General features: G+C 52.3%; 1 protein-coding gene across 18 annotated transcripts in view; it reads left to right on the top strand.

Annotated features, from left to right (window-relative positions):
• RRBP1 (ribosome binding protein 1) overlaps positions 1–20451 on the top strand; it is an 83246-nt gene that overhangs the window by 52086 nt on the left and 10709 nt on the right. For all 18 annotated transcript variants that reach the window (XM_037043099.1, XM_037043106.1, XM_037043094.1 and 15 more), the window contains 12 exons: positions 632–754; positions 5819–5971; positions 6846–6964; positions 9175–9328; positions 11124–11262; positions 13210–13388; positions 13554–13588; positions 16140–16230; positions 17138–17230; positions 19266–19358; positions 19440–19523; positions 19665–19754. In XM_037043099.1, the coding sequence (XP_036898994.1) occupies positions 632–754; positions 5819–5971; positions 6846–6964; positions 9175–9328; positions 11124–11262; positions 13210–13388; positions 13554–13588; positions 16140–16230; positions 17138–17230; positions 19266–19358; positions 19440–19523; positions 19665–19754 (1353 nt within the window). The remainder of the gene's footprint in view (positions 1–631; positions 755–5818; positions 5972–6845; positions 6965–9174; positions 9329–11123; positions 11263–13209; positions 13389–13553; positions 13589–16139; positions 16231–17137; positions 17231–19265; positions 19359–19439; positions 19524–19664; positions 19755–20451) is intronic.

Genomic DNA, 20451 nt, shown 5'->3' with positions numbered 1-20451 from the left:
GAAGCTAGTGGGGGTTCCTTCCCTCTTGGCCCTTGCTAAGCTGTGCTAAGTCATGTAGTCTCAGGGAATTGCTTACTCTGTGTAGGGGTGGGAGGTGGCGGTGGCAGGAGGTGTCCTGGCTGTGAGAAGGTTAGGATTTTTTGTTGTTGTTTGCTTGAAGGAGAGGCCTTGACTCAACTTAGGCTTCCGTTCCTAGAATATACTTTCCCTCCCATGGCTTTTGTGCTTCAGCCAATGGCTATGGGCTGCACGTAGCATCTAGGGGGTGGGCACTGAACCAGAAACAATGACCAGTGCCCCTCAGTGGGGCGGGAAGGGGCCTTGACTAACATTGACTCAAGTTAATGGGAAACACCATGCTCCTAAAAACTACCTCAAAGACCTAGTGCTTTTGCCAGACAGCTTCTGTACACATGGGTCCTGGAGGCCCTGCAGACTAGGTTGCTAAGGCAGGGGTGCTTTCTCCCAGAAGTGTCTGGAGTCAGCATGGCACCTGCTCATTTTGAAGTGTCTGTTCCTACTTCATGAGGACTCTGCTGTTTTCCTGGGCCAAAGTCTGACTGCTGGGTTGGGAGGAACAAACCAAGTGTCCTTCTGTACCCTCTGTTAACTTGGCTCTGGACATTTCTAGGCCACTCAGAAGGGTGACCCTGTGGCGATTCTGAAACGCCAGCTGGAAGAGAAGGAAAAGCTGCTGGCCACAGAGCAGGAAGATGCAGCTGTTGCCAAGAGCAAACTAAGGGAACTCAATAAGGTATGGCTGAGCACGTGCCCTGTCCTGGAGCCTCTGGATTGTGGGCTCAACCTCCCTACTGCGGCTCCTTGCTCCGGCCTGTCTGTTGCCTCTGCAGCCCCTGTGGAGCTCTGCGGGGTGGTGGCTCCTTCTCAGGACTAAGACTGCAGGAACATTAAGTAGGGTTAGGGCCCTCAGTGTGTTGAAGGGCCGACCATAATGCACTGGCCGGCCCCACAGTGATGGGCCATTGTTTTAGAGTCTACACCCTGAAGGGAGGGTGGGTACAGTTGATCCACAATTGTTTTCTTGAGAATTGGAGGAAAAATTTGTGGGGAGTTGGGTGGAGGGGCTGCTTTTCTCTGTTTCCTGATATCTGTGAGGCGATCCTGCAGGGAAAGCCTGGCTCCTCATGTCAGCTGATGGCTTGGTGTGTAACATTGGTACTCAGTGAGCAACAGTAGGTAAACCAGGACACGTGGACAAAGGGCTGTTCTCTCCCTGCCAGAACTCACTGAGGCTTCCCCTCCGCGCTCCTTCTGAGGAGAAAGTTGTGGTGCCCCAGCCCAGGAGCTAGGTTTTCCCAGCAAAATGCTGAGCATTGCTCTTGTCTTCTCCCTGTTTACCTACCTCTCTGCTGGTGCAGTGGATACAGTGGGGTGGTCTAGCCTCAGAATGCCCCACGATGTCTGGGCCACAGTCTCTCCTCTGGGCACCTCCATCTGCTCATTTGAGAAGAATTGGAAATGAGTCAGCCTGAGCTTCTGTCTTACATTGGAGGGATGCAGCTATAAGCCACATGGGAAAGTTCGTTTGGTAGGGGACAGCAGGAGTAGAAGATGAGCCTTTGACTTCTTACACTTGGTTAATGCTCTGCCCAGGAGAAGGAAAGGAAAATGCAGTTCCCTGTAACATAACTTATAGTAGAGTTTGGTAACTTGTGCCTGTGGGGAGGAGTGGTCTCTCTCAAGACTTTCCACATGTAGCCTGCATTCGAGCCCATCTTGGGTTGTTAAATGCAAAGTGGCTGGAGCCATTCGCCCTGCTCCCATGTGCCAGTTGAGCATGTCTCTTCCCGGTAGATGTGACATATTGTGGCCTAGGCCAGTTGAGCATGGAAGTGGGCCAGTGGTACAAATCAGAACCCTCTTTCCTGAAAACCAGCTGACCAGCACACCACTGGTTAAGAGTCTGTGGTTTCAGGAGCCATTCTTTCATATCCTCTTTCTGGACAAACTGAGAATTTGTTGGTACCCCCAAAGTAAACTGAGAAGAAACAGGAGTGAGTGTTCCCACAGCTGGCTGGCCATGTGGTTGCCTGGCTAGTTGCTTGCACCTGCCACCTTTAATTTAGGATGGGCTGCAGGTAAGATGAGTGAATAAAAGCAACATCTGACAGTGATGCTGGCTTCTCTCTTCCCCATTGCTGGTGTCTCCAGCCACCGTGGGCAAGTGCCCCTGCAGAAGAAGGTCCCTTAGACACTGACCCTTGTGCAGGACACTTACTGTTCTCCCTCCGTGGTGGCTGCTTTATAGGATTTCCAAAATCACAGTGGCATCTAATCTATAGACACTCTCCTCAGGTCTAGATGCATTTCCAGCCCTCCCCTTGTAGATCTCCCTGGCTGCCAGCTGCAGGGGCCTGAGAGTTTTCATTACTCATCTTGCCCTTTGGGAATCCAGACCTTTGCTCTGAGGTGGAGATGTCTGATGGTGTGTCCAGCCCTCCCTCCTCTGACTACATCCTCTTCCCTGCAGCCAGAGGAGCTCCGCTTGGGCTCTTAAGTGCTAGTCTGATCCTGTGAGGCCCTCTTTAAGCACTGCCAGTGGCTCCTAATCTCAGACCATAGTCTATACTCTAAGTACCACCTCTGGTCCACCTCTTCCTCTTGTTAGCCTGAAATGCCCGTCACTGCCTGACTGGCAGGAAATTTTTTCTCTGTGCTTGAAGGCTTAATTGACTGAACCTGGGGAATCCTTCTGGAGCCCCCAGTTTCGCGTCTCAGCACAGAGGTCATCATTGCAATAATGTGCCATTGTGTCTGTCCCTGGTGACTCCTGCTGCCTTGCTTGGCTCAGCCAAACAGACTGCTTGTCAGCAAATGGCTGCCAAGGTCTGAGGCCAGCTAAGAGGATGCCCGTGATGGTTATTGTGTTGCCGTTTTTCCTCCCTGTGCTTCTGGAACCCGTGGATGTCGGGTACCTGCATTTCTCTGTTGGGAGTTTTGGATAGAGCTGATGTGTTGACTTCCTTCTTGTCATATTTCTTAGTCCAGCACCATTGAGGAAAGTTACATAAGAAACTAAATTATTGACAATGTGGAAGTTCCTCTTAATTCCCCACAGGAACTGGTGAGAGGGCTAGGATCTGCTTCCCTCCCCGTGTTTTCTTTGTCCTTGTGGATTGTTCCCTGGACAATTCTGTGCTTGGCAAATGGGTGAAGTGTCAGCAGAGTTGGGCTCAAGGACTTTTTCAGGCACCAGCTGCAGGAGTTAATCACAGGTTTAGGCCTCTGACAGTCTTCTGGGCATGGTTTGAGGGAGCATGCATGGTTCTGGGACAACCCTTCTGGAAAACCACCTTTCTAGCTGTTGCCATCTTAGGTACCAGGTGCCCTGTCCTGGGGTATCTATCCTGAGGCAAAGCTCTGGACTAGATCCCATCCTGTGTTTGTTCGACCTGGGAGATTGGGGTTTAACTTCACACAGTCGAGGAGCCCCTTAAGGTGCGTGTGCTCCCACGGGTGGAGTGGGAGACGTTCTTGGTGGTAGACCTTTTTGATGGGAGCTGCCTACTGTCCATGCCTCAGCAGGCCTTGGAAGCTCATACCAAGCAGAACCTATTCTTGGACTGGAGAGCAGGGTGCCATTTCTGAGCCAGCGGTGCTTGTGATGGTGCCATGCCTTTCCCAGCCCAGTCCCCACCACCACTGGGCATGCCTTTCGAGAAAATGAATCTGACCCTTGCAACTGAATTAAGAATGTGACAAGTAAGAATCCTGGGATTCTGAGCTCTTAAAAGAAAAAGAAGACAAGGAGGGCTAAACAAGTGCCCTGAGGAAAAGCCGGTCTTCCTCTGCTCTTAAAAAAACCCAGGGGTGAAAGGAAGGGAAATCCCACTGAATTCTGGTGACCTTGGGATCCTGTTCCCAACAGGTTGCCAGCTTTATGCCCTGCGCCCAGCTGGATACCCAGAATTGTGTGAGTCTTGCCCAGAGTGTGGGAGGCTGTCCCTAGACGGATACTGGGTGCCAGTCTGTGGGTGTCTGTTAGCCAGCAGAGGTGGCCAGAGGGTGGCCCAGTGTAGCTGCACTACCTGCTGCTGCTGTGGCTCTGGGCACTCCAGGGTCTCTCTGAGGTTTGGTTTGTTCTTCCAAGCCTGTATCCTGTTCTAGAAAGGGTTTCCCTGCGTTGCTAGTGTGTGGAGATTTGCTGGTGGGGCTGGCAGGGCATGTGTATTAGAGGAAGCTTGGTGAAACTTGGAATTCCTGCTAAATTGCCCTGTCCTACTTCTTTGGAGGTGCCAGGCCAGCCAGAGGAGTGAGGCACCTTGTCATTTCTCCCACTGTCTGGGACTCTTGGACTCACACAGCCCCAGGTTCCAAACCACCTCTACCACATACCGTTGCTCCCCTGCCTGAGACACATCTTCCCAAAGCTCAGCGAGCTCAGCTTTAAACTGGGGATCAAGATCCTCATCTTACTAAGAGAATCAAGTGAGACACTGGCTTGTCCCAGAGTAAGTGTACAACATCAGCCACCCTTCCCATTTCTGTAGATAATCAGTGAAATGTTTCCAAGCCTGGACATCATGCTCCCGTGGGCTCTCATCCTGGGTGGAGCCAGGAGAAGGATTGTCTTTGAAAAGTGGGACCAATGGGTCCCAGGGGGTCCAAAGCCAGGGTCCCCAACCCCTGGGCTGTGGACGGATATTGGTCCATGGCCTGTTAGGGACTGGGCCACACATCAGGAGGTGAGTGGTGAGTGAGCATTCGAAGTTTCATTCAAATTACTGCCTGAGCTCTGCCCCCTCAACCCTTCTGTGGAAAGATTGACTTCCATGAAACCAGTCTCTGGTGCCAGAAAATTTGGGGACCACTGGTTCGAAGGAATGCCAGGCACACAGAGAAGCTCTGGCACCCATTGGCAACCCTGATGCTCCCAGCTCCTCTCCTGGCCTCCAGTTCTCTACCATCTTGGTCAGGAGGAACACTTTGGCCCTTTAGGGTGGGCCTCCCTATAGCCCTCACCTGGAAAGGGAGAGGATTTCTCACTTCTCTGATTCACTGCCCAGGATGGAAATGGGGCAAAGCCTTGAGTCTCCTGGGACACTTGCCTCCCAGTCACCCAGGCCAACTAGACCCACACCAAGTAGTTGCATCCCGGATGGAGAACACCTGCTCGCACTATGAGTCCCTGCTTCCCTTACATCCACTGCCATTCCTTCTGGGATGACACAGATCCCAGCCAGCTTCTGTCCCTCCGCCTGGCCTTCCCACCCTGTATTCTGCCTCCACTGGAGCCTCTGAGTCCCTGGGCCCAACATCCTGTGTTCATCATGGCATCCAACACTACTGAGAGCAGATGCTCCCTGGCCTGGGGTAGAGGACTATGGGGCTGACCCCCTAGTCGTGTCCCCACCCAAGCCATAAAAACCTGGAGGTTTGTCAGTCCTGACAAAGGTGCTCGAGTAGAGGTAAGTGTTCTGGGGCCTGGATGCTGGAGACCGAGCCAAGTGGAGTATTGTAATCATAGCAGGAGTGGGCCAGTGTCTGGAGAGCCTGGGGACAGTATGCTGTATTTGCTTAGCTGCTTTCTGTGTCCACCACATCCACTGTGGCCAAGTCCTGACATCCCGTTCTTAACTGGTCAGGTCAGAAGGGTTTTCTGGGGACCTTTTGTCTCCTGCTTGCTGTTTGCTGTGGCTGGTGTGGATCTGTCTGAGTGCTCAGGAAGAGGGGTCTTGTGGCTCTGCTCTGAAGCTCCGTCCAGCTCCAGCCAATGCTCTGGGTTCTAATGATCTTGGTCCCATCTTATAAGGTGCTGCCCCTGCCTAACTAGCTCTCTGCCCTTTGTTTTCTCCAGGAGTTGGCGGCAGAAAAGGCCAAGGCAGCAGCTGGGGAGGCCAAAGTAAAAAAGCAACTGGTGGCCAGGGAGCAGGAGATCACAGCCGTGCAGGCCCGAATGCAGGCCAGCTACCGGGAGCACGTGAAGGAGGTTCAACAGCTGCAGGGCAAGGTGGGCAAGGGTGGTGGGGGCACAGTCGGGCCCATGGAGGATGGGAATAGTTCCCAAAGGCAGTTCAGGATGCCCTCGGGGGTGAAAGTGGGGTCGGGTATGCAGAATCTGCTTCATTTTTGGAGGAAGCAGCTCTTTTATTTGGCAGATACTGGCAGCCACCCTACCATGTGCGTTCAATGTTACTAACCAATACGATGTAACATATGTTGTAAAGAGCACATTTTGAAAATAGTGTGGTCCCAAGTGACCAGCCCTGTGTTCCATCTCCTAAGTGCCTGTGGGTCAAGTTCTCAGCCTTCACATGAACCTAGACTGATGGTGGCTCTGCCTTTTCCACTTGAGGTTGGGAAGATCACTGAAAGCAAAAGGCCTAAAAACTGCACAGCTCTGGAATGGGGTCAGGGGAGGGCCTGTACAGCTTGACCCGCATAGTAAGAACCTTGGGCCTCATCTCCTCAAACCTGCGCTTTGCTCAGGGTGGGCCACAGGAGGCCAGAGGGCAGGAACTGAGGCTCCCTTGGGTTAGTTATATAGGCTGTGGTTGTGGCTGTCTCAGACCTAGGAGGCAGAGTGTGTGGAGCATGTCTGGGACTCTGGGCTAAGAACTTTGCCACCTGGAGGCCATAAGCTGGAAGGCAGAGGAGTGAGAGGGTGTGTTTTGTGGCTGGGGTTCACTGTTGGCCCCAAGCTCCTGTTGCTGGAGCTGTTCAGTTTTCAGACCGCTTGTTCTTGGATGTCCTCCCCACCTCATGTGGAGAAGCAGCGTCCTTGGGGTTTTGTCTACAGGCTGTGATCTCACTAATCTTGCTCCAGAAGTCAGCTCCCTCTGTAAGGACAAGCAGCACTCTGATACCCTGTCAATGGTTTTCAGATTCGGACTCTTCAGGAGCAGCTGGAGAATGGCCCTAATACGCAGCTGGCCCGTCTGCAGCAGGAGAACTCCATCCTGAGGGACGCCTTGAACCAAGCCACGAGCCAGGTGGAGAGCAAGTAAGCTCAGTGCTCCCAGTCAGACTGTGACAGCACAGTCCCGGGGACTCTGTAACTGGGGAGGTTCCTTGGGGCTCTCGCAAGGCTGCAATGCGTGCACTTTAGTTTCTTCATACTGGATCTGGGGCTGGCTGTGCCCTTCTGCACCTCCACATTTGGTGCTCCATTTTGATCCACCATGTCTTGTCTGGTTCTGAGCAGCTGAGCCTTCCAATGCATGGCTGGCATCCTCTCACGTGGCCAGGCTGCAGGGAGAGGGGAGCTCATGCCCATGTGATCAAGTGCCCTTTAGGTCCTGGCTGTGACCAGCATATGCTTTTCCCGGGTGAGCAGATACTTTTTCCATGTCTGTTGTTCACAACATCCTGGTTTGAGGCTTTCAGAAATTTCTGATTGTGGCTCAGAGTATCAATGCCAAGTGGATTGTCTAAGATCAGAGTTTATGGTGTGAGGCCTGAGCATCTTGATTCTCCACTGGGGACGAGGTCTCCTGTGCTGGCGGGACATGTGCTTTAGTGCATTGGTAATAAGTACTGTTTGGCAGCATACCAACCCAGACTGCTGAGCAGAGTTCTTAATCTCAGTGTTGCCTCTTTGGACCTGAAGTTCTAGGAAGTGCACAGCAAGTGAGCCGATCCCAGAGGGCAGCGTGGAGCCTCACCATGTTCAGGACACCTTGGCATTCTTTCGATTCTCTAGTTTGAGCATATGGTCTCCACAGGCTGGCCTGGAGGAAACCCCCCTGCATTTTCTTTTGATTCACATTTCTTTGCCTTCTCTTGGCCTGAAGCATCCTGAAGGGACTTTCTGGGGAACTGCATTATCCATAGAGCATCTCCCTATGCCAAGAGAACTGACTAAGGCAGAGAACACAGGCGCCTGAGTGTGCTTTAGCTGGAAGTCAAGGGGATAATGTTGGCTCAGGATCTAGACCCGGGAGAGAAATCAGTGCCCACACCTCTGTTTTGCTGGCGGCCCTTTTGGCGTGGAGGGAGACCTGAAGGCCACCTTTCCCAGGCTGGTCCACTCTCTCTAGAGGTCTCCTCTGGTTTTATGTGTACACATATTCATCTCCATCCTGGCCTGTTGTTTGGGTTGGAAGTTTGTGGCGATTTCCTCTCAGCAGCCATAAGCAGAAGGTGAACACGGGGATAGCTTCCCCTGTCACATATTTGCTGTGGTTTCCATCCTGGGGAAAGCTTCAGAGCATGAAGATCTGGTAGCTGCTGACTGTCAGTCTGTGGAAACACTGCCCATGTGGGATGGGTAGTCCCAGGCCGCTTCCAGAGCTGCAAATCAGTCCCACTGGGCCTCCCACCCAGCCTTTCATCTTCCTCCCAGGGTGCTGGAGTCTGGCCTGTCCTCCGAGCTCTGCAATCTTGAATCTTGGTACTGTAAAGCAGAAACAGACATCCCTGCAGAGGGCTCTGGATGGCCTCGTTGGTGCAGATGAAATCCAAGTCCAGAGGTGGGATGCCCCCTCAGCTCCCAGCACCAGACAGAGCTGGTCTTGGCCAGGCTTCCTGCCTCCCAGGGTTATGGGCAGTCTTGTCTGTGCCCTTCGTCTTGTCTGGTACTGTTTCTTGGCTGGACCGTCAGTCCTGTCCTGGAGAGAGGTGTTTAGTGAAGGAAGCATGCTGATGACACTAGAAAAGGCAGTTGAGCTGCCACTCCTTCCTGTCAAACAAGTCTTCTTCCCTCCCTTCTGAACTTCTCCCTGGTCCTGAGATCCACCTTCTGTGCAGTGGTGAGGGCTATGTTTTGTAAAGTGCCTCAGCCTCCCACTTTGGGTGGCCTCCAGTGAAACAAGGTACATGGACATCTCCAACAGGCTACCGCCCCCGGCCCTGCAGGGGTGTCGAAGCAAGGCAGTGTGCATCCCAGGGTTTGTTTGGATCCTGGTTGGCAATGAGAAAAAGAGTGTGTTGCGTTCTTTCTACCTAAATTTCCAGATGCTGGGGATGGGCACCTCTGGGATATTTTAGTGCACATTTTGCCTTTTGTTGTCTCTGGTCCAGACACCTGGCTGGTAATGCGAGAGGGGCTTTGATAACAGCTCCAAGACTTGTATAACTGCTTAGGAAAGAGCAGGTGCCCCAGTGGGATGGATCCTATCACCGTCTTAGTCAGCCAGGGACAGCACTCGGGCTGGCAACAGCTGACTTGAGCCCTCTTCTGTGTGTCAGTTGGGGGCTGTGACTGTCTTGCAGGCAGAATGCAGAGTTGGCCAAGCTCCGGCAGGAGCTCAGCAAGGTCAGCAAGGAGCTGGTGGAGAAGTCAGAGGTGTCACGGCAAGAGGAGCAGCAGCGGAAGGCTCTGGAGGCCAAAGCAGCCGCCTTCGAGAAGCAGGTTCTTCAGCTGCAGGTGAGTTGTAGTGGCAGTCACCTCAGCGCCCTGTTCCTTCCACACACCAAGCCTGCCTGTGTAGCAGGGATGGGTCGTTGCCCAGCCACATAGAGACATGCCTTCTTAGCCATGACTGACAGCTGGAGACTCAGGTAGAGCTGGAACTGGAACCCCCGACCTTGGCCTCCTGAATAAAAGTTACAACTTGTTAGCTTCAGATGGGTGCTTTCTGTGTGCTAAGCATTGTTGTAAGCACTTCACAAGCATTAACTCAGTTAATTCTTATTGTAAGCATATGAAGTAGGTTGTATTACTATCCAGAATTTACCCATAAGGAAATTTGAGGCACAGAAATTAAGCAACTACTCCAAATTTACCCAGAGGCAGGATTTCAAACCCAGGTCTAGCCCTAGTGCTGTTTGTTCTCCCACAGTCACTACCATCTCTGGTACCACAGTTCCAGCTATAGCTATCCCAACTAACATTAGCAGCTTCTGGCTTCAAGGCTAGGTGAGAGTTCTTCCTTCTTAGCATCTAGATGTGGCCAAGAAGCTCTTGTTTTCCCAGGAAGATGCCCTTTATCCAGAGGAAGAAAGATCGTCCCCCTGTCTCCAAAATGCACTGGGCAGTATTTAGTGTGGCTGCACTGACTGCCTGTTGGCCTGATTGCTTCTGGATCCCCCAGCTGGCCTGTTTGGGGGCAGGGTGACAGGGTGTGGAGAGCCTTGATATCATGCCTGCTTTTCATTGAACTTTTCTGGATAATGAGGAAACCCTTCCATCCCGAAGGGCTTTGCACTCTTTTTCTGCTCAGTCTTTGAAACTAGGCTGTAGCACATAGGGCAATGGGCCTGTCTTGTGGGAGGGATGAGAATGACAGACAAAATTGAAAGACTGATGCTTGTTTGTCTACAAGAGACTAAAAAGGAATATGGACAAATAAACACAGTTGGATTGTTTAGGTGGAATTGAGGTGAATAATTTGGTGTTTACTGATTTTCATGTAAAGCAGGTCCACCCAGGCCAATGAAATCAGAGTCACTGGGGTGGGCATGGCTGTGATTATGTTTTAAAGGTTTCTGGGTCATTCTGATGCTTCTGGTGGCCAGGGTGTTGTCATTACCTGTGTCATTTCTAAAGACCCAGCCTGGGGCCAAGGCCTAGGCCTGGGTCTCATCAGTAAGCCCCAGACTCTGAACATCTTCTGCCATCTCAGGCCTTGGGTTACACATCTTCACCCTGGGGCCACACCAAGGAGTCGGTTCTGGGAGTGCTGGCTGTTGGTGGTGAGGGAGACCAGGGCGTGATATCGACAGTGAGAGCCCCTGGTATCTGCTGCACAATTTCAGAGCCTCTGCTTTCCCATTTGTAACGTAGGCATGACAGTAGTACTTGCCTCACAGGGTGGCTGGGGATTGGCCAAGTGACATATGCACAGGGCCTAGAATGGTGTCTCACACAGAAAAACTCAGTAAATGTGAACTGTACAAGGGCCCACTCTGGAAATCTCCAAGTTAGACTGGGGATTTAAGTTATAGGAAGCATCTCTATATGCCATGCTGGAGTGAACTTTGCTTTCTTCCTTTTTGTGACTATTCTTTTTAACCTGAGACCTCTGAGCCAGCTCTTCAGGGCTGGGGTGGGCATGGTCTCCTGGCTCTTTCCAGTTAATGTACTGACTTTAGAAATCCATGCAGGTTTTATAAAAGCCATTGGGGTAGATGGCAGAGTGTCCTGCACATCCTCAGAGCCAGCGGAGGGTCTGGCCTCACTTCTGTATCCTCATGGCCCTTTCCTTCTGCCTGCTCGCCAGGTGTCTCACAAGGAGAGTGAAGAAGCCCTGCAGAAGCGCCTAGATGAGGTCAGCCGGGAGCTCTGCCGTGCGCAGACCAGCCATGCCAGCCTTCGGGCGGACGCCGAGAAGGCCCAGGAACAGCAACAGCAGCTGGCCGGTGAGGATGGAAGCTTGGCTTGGAGTACCCAGGAGGGGCAGGAGGGTCTGTGCCGGTGCCAGAACCCATAAAGTGGGCCAGTCCTCTTAGTCTGTGAAGTATGGATTGCGCCCTGTCAGGGCACAGACTAGAGCTTCAGGGGTGAGGTTCACCTCCACAGGAGAGCTAAATCAGGGTGAGGGAGTGGAGCTTCTGAGGGTAGGATATGGAGAGTATAGGGGGACATAGCCTGTGAGGGTGGTAGCCAAAGGTGCTGCTCTTTCTGGCTTTGTTTGCTGTGGAACTCAGCTAGAGTCGTGACTGTGGGTGAGCTGAGGTGCTCCTGAGATCATTGTTTGCTTTCTCACTGACTTCTTCTGGACCTTTCTGGCTTTCCTGGCTCAGCTCACAAGGCCAGGTTTGGAAGGTGGGCCTGAGTCCCCCTGTGCTCACAGGTCTACTTCACAGTCAGGGAAGGGTGGTGAAGTTGGAGGCACCAAAGGCCTCTAGTGAAATAAGATGCACAGTGTCAGTGACAGCCTGATGGTCAGTTGCTCACCATGAGTGACAGCCATGGGCTGAGCACTGCCACCAGCACTAGGGCATGGCCAGCAGTGAAGCAGTGGGCGTCAGGGCAACGTTCTGGCAGGAGAGACAGGCATGGGTAGATAGACACTCACCGACTGGGTCAGACAGCCTTGTGTTCTGCAGACCAGATAGACAACATGACCTAGAGTAGGGTTTGCAAGCTGTTTCTGTGAAGAGCCAGGTAGTAAATGATTTTGGCTCTATGGGCCAAATGGTGTCTGTGACAACTGCTCAGTTTTGCTGCCATAGTGCAGATGCAGTTCCAGACAATATATAAACAGACAGGCCTGGCTATGTTTCAGTAAAGCTTTATTTACAAAAACAGGGCTGGCCCATGGGTTTGGGTTGCTGACTCCTGCTCCAATGGGCCAGGTGTGGCTTTAGATTGGGCAGTTGGTTGGGTGAGAGATGTTTAAGCTGAGGTCTGGATGATGGGAAGGAAGGGGCAGAATGGTCAGCACAAGACTTCTGCAAATGGGAATGAACTTGAACTTGGACTGTACAAGAAATAGGTCAGTGAGTGACTGAAGCAAGAAGGCAAGTGGCCAGTGTGGGGCCAGATGGGTGACACTCCCTGTGAAGAGTTTGGGTGCTATGTTCAGTGATGGGAGTGCTCACAGCGTTTGGGGCAGGGGGTGGCACAATCCCCTTTGCACTTCTGGATGCTCTGATGCTGGATGGAGAGTGGACTGGAGGGGCAGCAGTGGCCCAGGGGACCAGGGGTGAGGTTCTCAGTCATTCAGGCCAAAAGGCAATAGGGCTGGACTCAGACAGCAACAGAAGTGCTGGTGAGGGAGGGACGGACTTGGCAGACAGTGGATATAGAATCCTTAGGCCTCGAAGGTAGGTGGGAGGTAGGGCACAGGAAAGCAGGGCAATCATGATGGGGAGGTCGGAGGACTGGATTCGAGTTGCCTAAGCAGAGCTTCACTGGGAAGTGTCAGGCAGCTGAGCCTGGGTTTGGGGATGAGACCAGAGCTTTGGGACTTTGCAGAGTCATACACACAGGAGTAACATTTAGAGCCATGGGACTTATCTGAGGTCATTGAGGGAGGACACACCCAGAAGACCCCTGCTCTTGGTCTCAGCTAATAGGAGCCAGTTTCCTAGAGAACAGATTTTTAGGAATTGCAACTGAAATCCATTTTAGATTTTTATCATTTTTCCATGAGTGATCAGAAGCATTTGATTTTACCCTAATGAATCCTTGAGAACAAAGCTAATAAGACACCCTAGTGGTCAGAAATAAGTCTTAAACCCCCAGGCCCATTGAGAAGGCAGGGGAGAGAGTCCTTGGTGCCCATGTGCTAAGCGGCAGGTGTGGTATCCATCCCAGGTGTTTGCTCCCACTGACCCACTTTTGCTCCCCTTATGGCACAGAGCTGCACAGCAAGTTACAGTCCTCTGAGGCGGAGGTGAAGAGCAAGTGCGAGGAGCTGAGTGGTCTACACGGACAGCTCAAGGAGTCCAGAGCAGAGAACTCACAGCTCACAGAGAGAATCCGATCCATTGAGGCCCTGCTGGAGGCGGGCCAGGCCCAGGAAGTACAGGGTGCCCAGGTCAGTTGGCACCTCCTCCTGGGGAGTTAATAAGAGGGGAGGGAGAACACCATCAAGTGCTGACCCCTTGTGTAGGGAGATGACAGCAGATTCCCCCTCCCTCAGCTAATTGCTAAATGAGTTGAGTCTTATGGTAACTAAGGAGCTTTCTGACTCTTGTTTCAGGCCAGCCAGGTGGAAGCTGACCAGCAACAAGCACGGTATGTGAAGGTGGAGGGCTGTAGTTTCAGCACCGGGTGGCAAGACCGTGGGAGCCAGGGCTTTCAGCAGGGCACATGACTTCCCTGGCAAGAGGCTCTTTCAGAGGCCTCTGCCTTTTCTTCATTCCTACAGTGACTTTGAAGACAGGGGATAGGCTGGTCGGAAAAGAAGACAGCCTTGCAAATAGCTCCTTACCTTTTCTCGAGGAGCAAGACTAATCTGTGTGGAGAGTGGCCCGTGCCTCAGCAGAGGCACCTCCTGCCATCTATCCATCTCTTGATAGGGAGGGACTAGCTGGTCAGGAGTTGTCCCTGTGTCTACAGGTGAGGAACTTAGAGACTGAAGTCATAAATCAAATAGGAAAAATGGTTTCATACCCCAAATGGAGAACCTGGGAAGTGGCCCAGGCTTTTTGCACAGATTTGGGACATAGGTACAGTTCAGCGCTGACTAGGTGGAAGAGTTACCTGCAAGGTTAAGTCACTGCTGACAGACCTTCTTTTCCCTCCATGTTGGGGGCCCAGCACTAGGCGCGGTGCTCAGGGACTGTTTGTAGTTGTTCAGGCCAGAGCCAACATCTGGGTGGGGCAGCTCAAATCCAGGCCAGTCTTTGGAACTGTCACATCTGGGGTATGTGCCTCAGCAGATGCCCATGGGCTCAGGAGGTGGGTCCTGGCTGCTTTGGCCAGGGATCCACACAGACCAGCCATGTGGGGATGAATCGTGAAGGTGTCCTTTTCCTGGCAGCTACTGCTGTCAGTGAGTCATCTCCCGTGTGTGTCTGCAGTCCATGGCCCATGTTCCCTGGCTCCTGGCTCCAGGGTTTGGGGGCTGAGGACAGAAGCCAGCTGCCCAGAGGGCCCAAAATTCCTTGCAGAATCCTCTCCATCTTTCTTTCCCAGTGTATTTTTTTTTTCCAGAAAGCTTGGGGGAGTTTTGTTTCTTATGGTGTGTGTTGGGGTAGAGAGGTTTATTTGTTTAGGTTTTTGCTCTCTTGTATTTTGAGGTCAGATTCCAGCCACACAGCGAATTCCTAGGGCACTTAGTCATAGTACAAATAGGGTTCGTTCCAATTTTTTACATCATGCAGATGTGTTTGGCAAAAATTGTTTTTTTTTTAATTTCCTTCCCAGACAATTTTTCTGAAAGTTGTGTCTAGGCCCAGCCATTGTTTGGGCGGCAATGAGTTCTCTTGCCCTAGACATTCTAGAACTCAGTGGTCACCGAGTGGTGGTTGTCAGTGTGTCCGCAGTGCCACTGGCCTACTGAGTCTTCTTCCTTGGGGGCTTTTGTTCTTTGGGGACCCTCCTGGAGTCGTTTGCTGGAGACAAGCTGTTGCATAATGCAGGGGCTGGAGGGCAGAGCTATAAAGGATCCCATAGGAATTTGGAGGGTGGGGTCAGGGTTCTGTGGCTGGAAACCAACATCTAAGGAGTCAATAACTCTTCTTCAAGGCCAGATTCAAACTGTATTTAGAACAAAAATGTGAGTTGGTGTATAGTGGGTGTCCATTCCCAGGTAGGGTGGTTGGGATAACCAGTGTGCTCAGCCCGTGCTGAAACTATGTTTACTCCTAACATGCATTAGAATGGTGGTTATCAACAAGTTTTCAATCATGGCCCATAATAAGAAATACAAATATATTTGTCCCCATCTGTTGGCAGTGGCAGCCTTCCTCTGGCAGGAGTGTCCTTGGTGGGGCTTCCTTCCCACTTTCCAAGTGGCTCTGGTTGTGCTGATTCAGGTCAGCATGATCACTCTGGACTTCAGATTTCATATGTCTCTGGGGCCTTCCTGGTCCTAAATCTTAATGCAGAAAGTGACACATCCAAGTGTCCATCTGAAGCCTATTCCTCAGAACAGCTAGTATGGTTGTAGTGTCAGCCTTTTGCTTTCTGGATGATGAGATTGAATGAAGTCCACTGGGCCATTGATTCTGGAGAAGAGTGTGAAAAGATGGGACCGACGCCTTGGGGGGTCATCTTGGGGCTGCTTTCTTGGAGCCGGGCATAGACTGAGGGAGGCGATTTTGAGTTTCAGCAGAGTTAGGATTTGGGTAAGGTATAGTCCTGCAGTACCCAGTGAGCTGCTCAGAGTCTGTAAGTGTGCAGGTGACAATGCCACATGAGTCTATATATAGCTCAGGTGTCCTCTGAGAAGGGCCAGCTGAAAAGTTTTGTGGGAACAGAGTAGAACCAGGTTGGCCAAGAGCTAGAGCTATGTAACCAGGAGTGGGCTTCATTCACTAGAGGAAATAGCCTTCCCAGAACTCAACTGTCTGGATCCATCCCTGCTCTGGCCTCTGACCTCTCACCTCTCTAGTCTCAGTGGCCATTGTCACCAAGTGGGACTCTGGTGGCCTCTGGGATCTGTACCCTGGCCCCAGGGCATTCAGGATGAGTTAGGGGAGTGGATGGCTGCTTGGTCTTCCCAAAAGCTTTGTCCCTTGAGGCAGTCAGGGGAGTGGGAGGTGTGCCTGGCTAGTCCCAAGACAAGACTAGGGGCTGTGTGCCCTCAGAGCCTAGCAGTGACCCCACTATCTTCCTCCAGCTTCAAGGAGCTGGAGTCCCAGCTGTGGTGTCTGGAAAAGGAGGCCACTGCACTCAAGGAGGCACTTGAGCAGCAGAAAGTGAAGAACAACGTGAGTATCGGGAATATATGTACACAGAGGTGATGGGGCTGAGAATAGCATGCATGTCAGAGGGCAAGCATGTGCATGGTGGGGGCGGGGGGTGAGGCTGGCCTCAGACTAATATGGAAGGGGCCTAGCTGCCTTTTTATGTCCTATTGTGCTACTCACTGCTGAAAACCTGTCTTTGAGGGTTTGGGAAGCCTCTGCCCCTGAGGTTCATCCAGAGACCTAGGGCAGACTTCCCATTAGATCAGCTTGGGTCATGTGTCCCGACATGGAGCCCCCATTATAGGGACAGAGTATGTCTATTGGCCTTGCCAGGGTCATGTGGTCAGGCACCTTGTAGTGGGGAGGCTAGTGTCAGGAAAAGGGGATGTGGAAGTCTCTTTCCTCTGGGGGGGCGCAGGGGGATGCAAAGGAGCCTTGGCTGTGTCTTTCCCACCAGGCTGCCTACCAGTTACTGCCCCTCATAGATCCTGAGCTTTCAGGTAGCCCTGTCTGCTTTCCCCAGAAGAGGCTCCACTATTCCCACCTGTGCCTGGCTTGGCCAGAGCCAGCCAGGGAGTCAGTGCTTACCATTTGCTAACAGGAGCCTCTTCTTTCTGAGGAGTCACGCTGACCATCCCTCCTCCAGAGTAGTCTCCCTGAAGAGATGCTCAGACACTCGCACCTTGATGACACAGTCACCCCACCATAGTGGGCTGCAGCACCTTGGCCTTGTGTTAGTGCTGCCTGAGAGAGGCCCCGTGGGTGCGGCCCAAGAGAAAGGTCACTTTGTCCCTTTGCAGGCCCCCTGTGGGATCCAGAGTGGGGTCAGGGAGACTTTGCCCTGCTAAGACCCGCTGAGGCAGCTCGTGGGGAGTACGTCAGCCGCTGCCCCGTCTGGCTGCTGACTTTTTTCATGTCCTCCCCTCAGGACCTCCGAGAGAAGAACTGGAAGGCTATGGAGGCACTGGCCTCGGCTGAGAGAGCCTTCGAGGAAAAGCTGCGTTCCCTGACCCAGGCCAAGGTCAGAGTTCATCCTCGTCTTGCCTGGTAGTGAAGACTTGATCAGCAGCACCTTGTGTTGTTTAGCAAAACACAAAACTGACACACTGTGTGCGGCGCAGCCTTGGCCCTGGAGCATCTCAGAAATCCATACCAGGGTCCCTCCAAGGGACCGGTACATGAAGTGCCCCAGCTCCTGCATCTTCCTTGTTCCCCTATCCCCTGATCTCTTTATAAGATGGCAGGGGGAAATGTACCCTTGATTGCCTTTTCTCACCCGGGCCCTTTGGCATCAGGGGGCAGAGACAGAGGCCACTGGGGCTGTGAGCCCACCTGGTACACTTCCTATGAGTGAGCTCAGCATTGAGCCATCTTCGATACCCTGATATTTTGTCTGATCCTGCTGCTTTCTCAGGCCATCGTGCTTCAGTAGGTTGTATGATTGCTCTTTACAGTAAGTCGCAGAGGGGAAGGGCAGCTTTAACAGCACTCAAGCCCTGATGTCCACATTGGTCCTTTGCTCCAGGTTGGAGAGAGTGCAGGTGTCTCAGTATATGTGGCCCTCACATCACATCTAGAGCCCTCGGCTGGGAGCCTGTGCCACAGCTCTGACTATGGACAAGGCCTGCAGCAGCAGCAGCAAGCGGAGCCCTTGCCCACTGCCACACGCTTTCAGCCCCAATGTAGGGCCCTAGATGGCCAGCTCTCCCCTCTCATCCTTGCTGATGCAGAAGAAATGTCTGTCCTGTTGTCAGGAGTTTTGCATTGACTTCATGAGCCTTCCAGGAAGCCCCAAAATTGTATAAAATGAGACTCTGGGATGAGGTGGGAGGTGGAAGGCTGGCCTCGAGTCCCATTGTGGCAGAGACTCCCCAGAGGTGACCTGGGAGCCCGTCTGGCTTTTCTGTGGTAAATGCAGAATCTGTGACCAGAGATCACAGATAAATCTGCATATCATCTGGCTTGCTCAGGCGGGTCCACTGGCTCTGGCCTCAGACTCCCATGACTGGGGACCTGAACGGTGGTCAAGGGTCTATGGCAGGCCATGGGCATTGTCTGTGGATCAGTACACGAGTCAAGAAGAGTCTGCTTCTAAGGCTTGAATCCTGACCATGTGGTACTGTGGTCAGCCTGGGTGTCCCTTGGTCATACGTCCTCCCTACACACAGTCCACAGCGTCAATCGACAGCTCTAAACCAGCTGGAGCTCCTAATGTTGCCACTGGGGCTCAAGCTGGGTCTCAGGCCATGGTGAGATTATCGCACAGCTGGCAGTGGGTTCAACTTGTTGGGAACAGGTTATTGCAGAAGACTTTCTGTTTGTCAGCAGTATCCTGTGGTCACCCCCCTCCCCTGCCAGGGTGTGGAGAGACGGGGTGTTATTTGTCTTCAGGGGATGCTGCTGCCTTAGGCTTTACTTTACAATTCCTTTGGTCCTTACGCTGGGAGTGGGAGTTTCAGGGAGGACCAATGTGGGCCCTGGCCTGTATGGCATGGCCACAGCATGAGTCACCCTTTGGGAGAGACAGGACCCTGACCAAGGTCTCATCCTCAATGAGCTGATTCCTGCCCTGCAAAGTAGGAGTAATGACTCTTCCTTCCTCCAGGGTTACTAGGGGGTCCTACCACCACTACCCAGCAGTAGTTCGTAACTCCAGTGGCTAGTGGGAGATACATATCTTCTTAGCCTTGTGCTTGGTTTCCACAGTAGCTTCGACCCCCTCCCCCATCCCCATAGTGTATGCACACACACATGCATGTGCACACTCACACATGGGTGACTTGGGAATTGAGAACTGATTTAGCTTGAGGATCTGCTGGGAGGTGTTGGATTAATCCATACCTGCCACAAGGGCCAGCGTGCTATCCCCGTTTGTTAGAACTGAGTCTGTTTAAAATTGACCTGGCACAGGCTGTGGGATGGTCATGAAGCTATCCACCTTCGCCTTCGACCCTTGTCCCTTCCTGGGGTGGAGACCCCAGCATCTCTAAAACACTCCCCAGAGGTTGCTCTAAAGCTCTGCATCTGAACATTGCCCTCCCCCACTCCCTTTACAGGAGGTATCGGAAAAGCAGCTCAGCCTGACGGAGGCACAGACCAAGGAGGCCCTGCTGGCCATGTTCCCAGTCCTCTCTGATTCACCCCACCAGGTAGTGGAGAGGGGGCACTCCTCGGGACCCCACTGCTGGTCAAGAATGTCACTTAGCCCCCTTCGCACATTTTTGTTGCAGAATTACACCGAGTGGCTTCAGGAACTCAGAGAGAAAGGCCCAGAACTGCTGAAGCAACCACCAGTGAACACAGAGCCCCCCTCGGTAAGCAGGTCATAAACACACCCTTGAGGGGCTGCCACTTGCTCTCCCGTCCCTGGGAAGGGATGTGTTTCGGTTTCATCAGGCCACCAGAGAAACCTTTGTGCTTGGCTAAGCGGGCCCTGTTTTGCCATCTGCCCTTAGGACCTGGCCTCCAAGCTGAGGGAGTCTGAGGAGATCCAGAGCACCCTGCAGGCCGAGTGTGACCAGTACCGCACCATTCTGGCTGAGACAGTAAGGCAGGAGGGCTGGGGCGTCTGTTCTGTGAGGGGGCTTCCGGGCCTGGAGGGCAGGAAGCAGGTGGTGGTTTGGAAAAGCCCGCTGGCCCTTCAAAACCCCTGGCTTCAGAGGCTCCGTGGGACTTTGGGCAAGTTGCTGACCCAGTCCGGGCCCCATATCATTGGCTGAATGGTAAAAGGGACGAGGAAGACACTTTATTTAGTCTTCATTCCTTTTAAGCTGTGGAAAGGGCTGACATGAAGGTGTGAATCTGCTCTCAGGGAATTGGAGACTTTTTTTTTAAGTATATTTTATTGATTAAACTATTACAGTTTTCCCAATTTTTCCCTCTTTATCTCTCCTCTGCCCTGCACCCCGCAATCCTCCAGCATTCCCCCATCCTTAGTTCATGTCCATTGGTTGTACTTATAAGTTCTTTGAGTCCTCTGTTTCTTACACCACTTTTGCCATCTCCCTGTCTATTTAATGCCTAACAATTATGCTGCTTCTTTCCCGTACCTTTTCCCCACTTATTCCTCCCCTCCCCCTCCCCCTGAAATCCCTCCCTGTGATGTCCATTTCTCTGATTCTGTCCCATTCTAGTTGTTTGCTTAGTTTTTTTTGGGGGGGGGGTGTTCTTTTTTAAAATATATTTTATTGATTATACTATTATAATTGTCCCATTTCCCCCTCTTCATTCCCCTCCACCCTG

The sequence above is a fragment of the Sturnira hondurensis genome, unplaced genomic scaffold, assembly GCF_014824575.4.
Source record: "Sturnira hondurensis isolate 20B ecotype Veracruz unplaced genomic scaffold, ASM1482457v3 Scaffold0003874, whole genome shotgun sequence".
NCBI classification, from domain to species: Eukaryota; Metazoa; Chordata; class Mammalia; order Chiroptera; family Phyllostomidae; genus Sturnira; species Sturnira hondurensis.
This window is presented reverse-complemented; position numbering and strand designations above follow the sequence as displayed.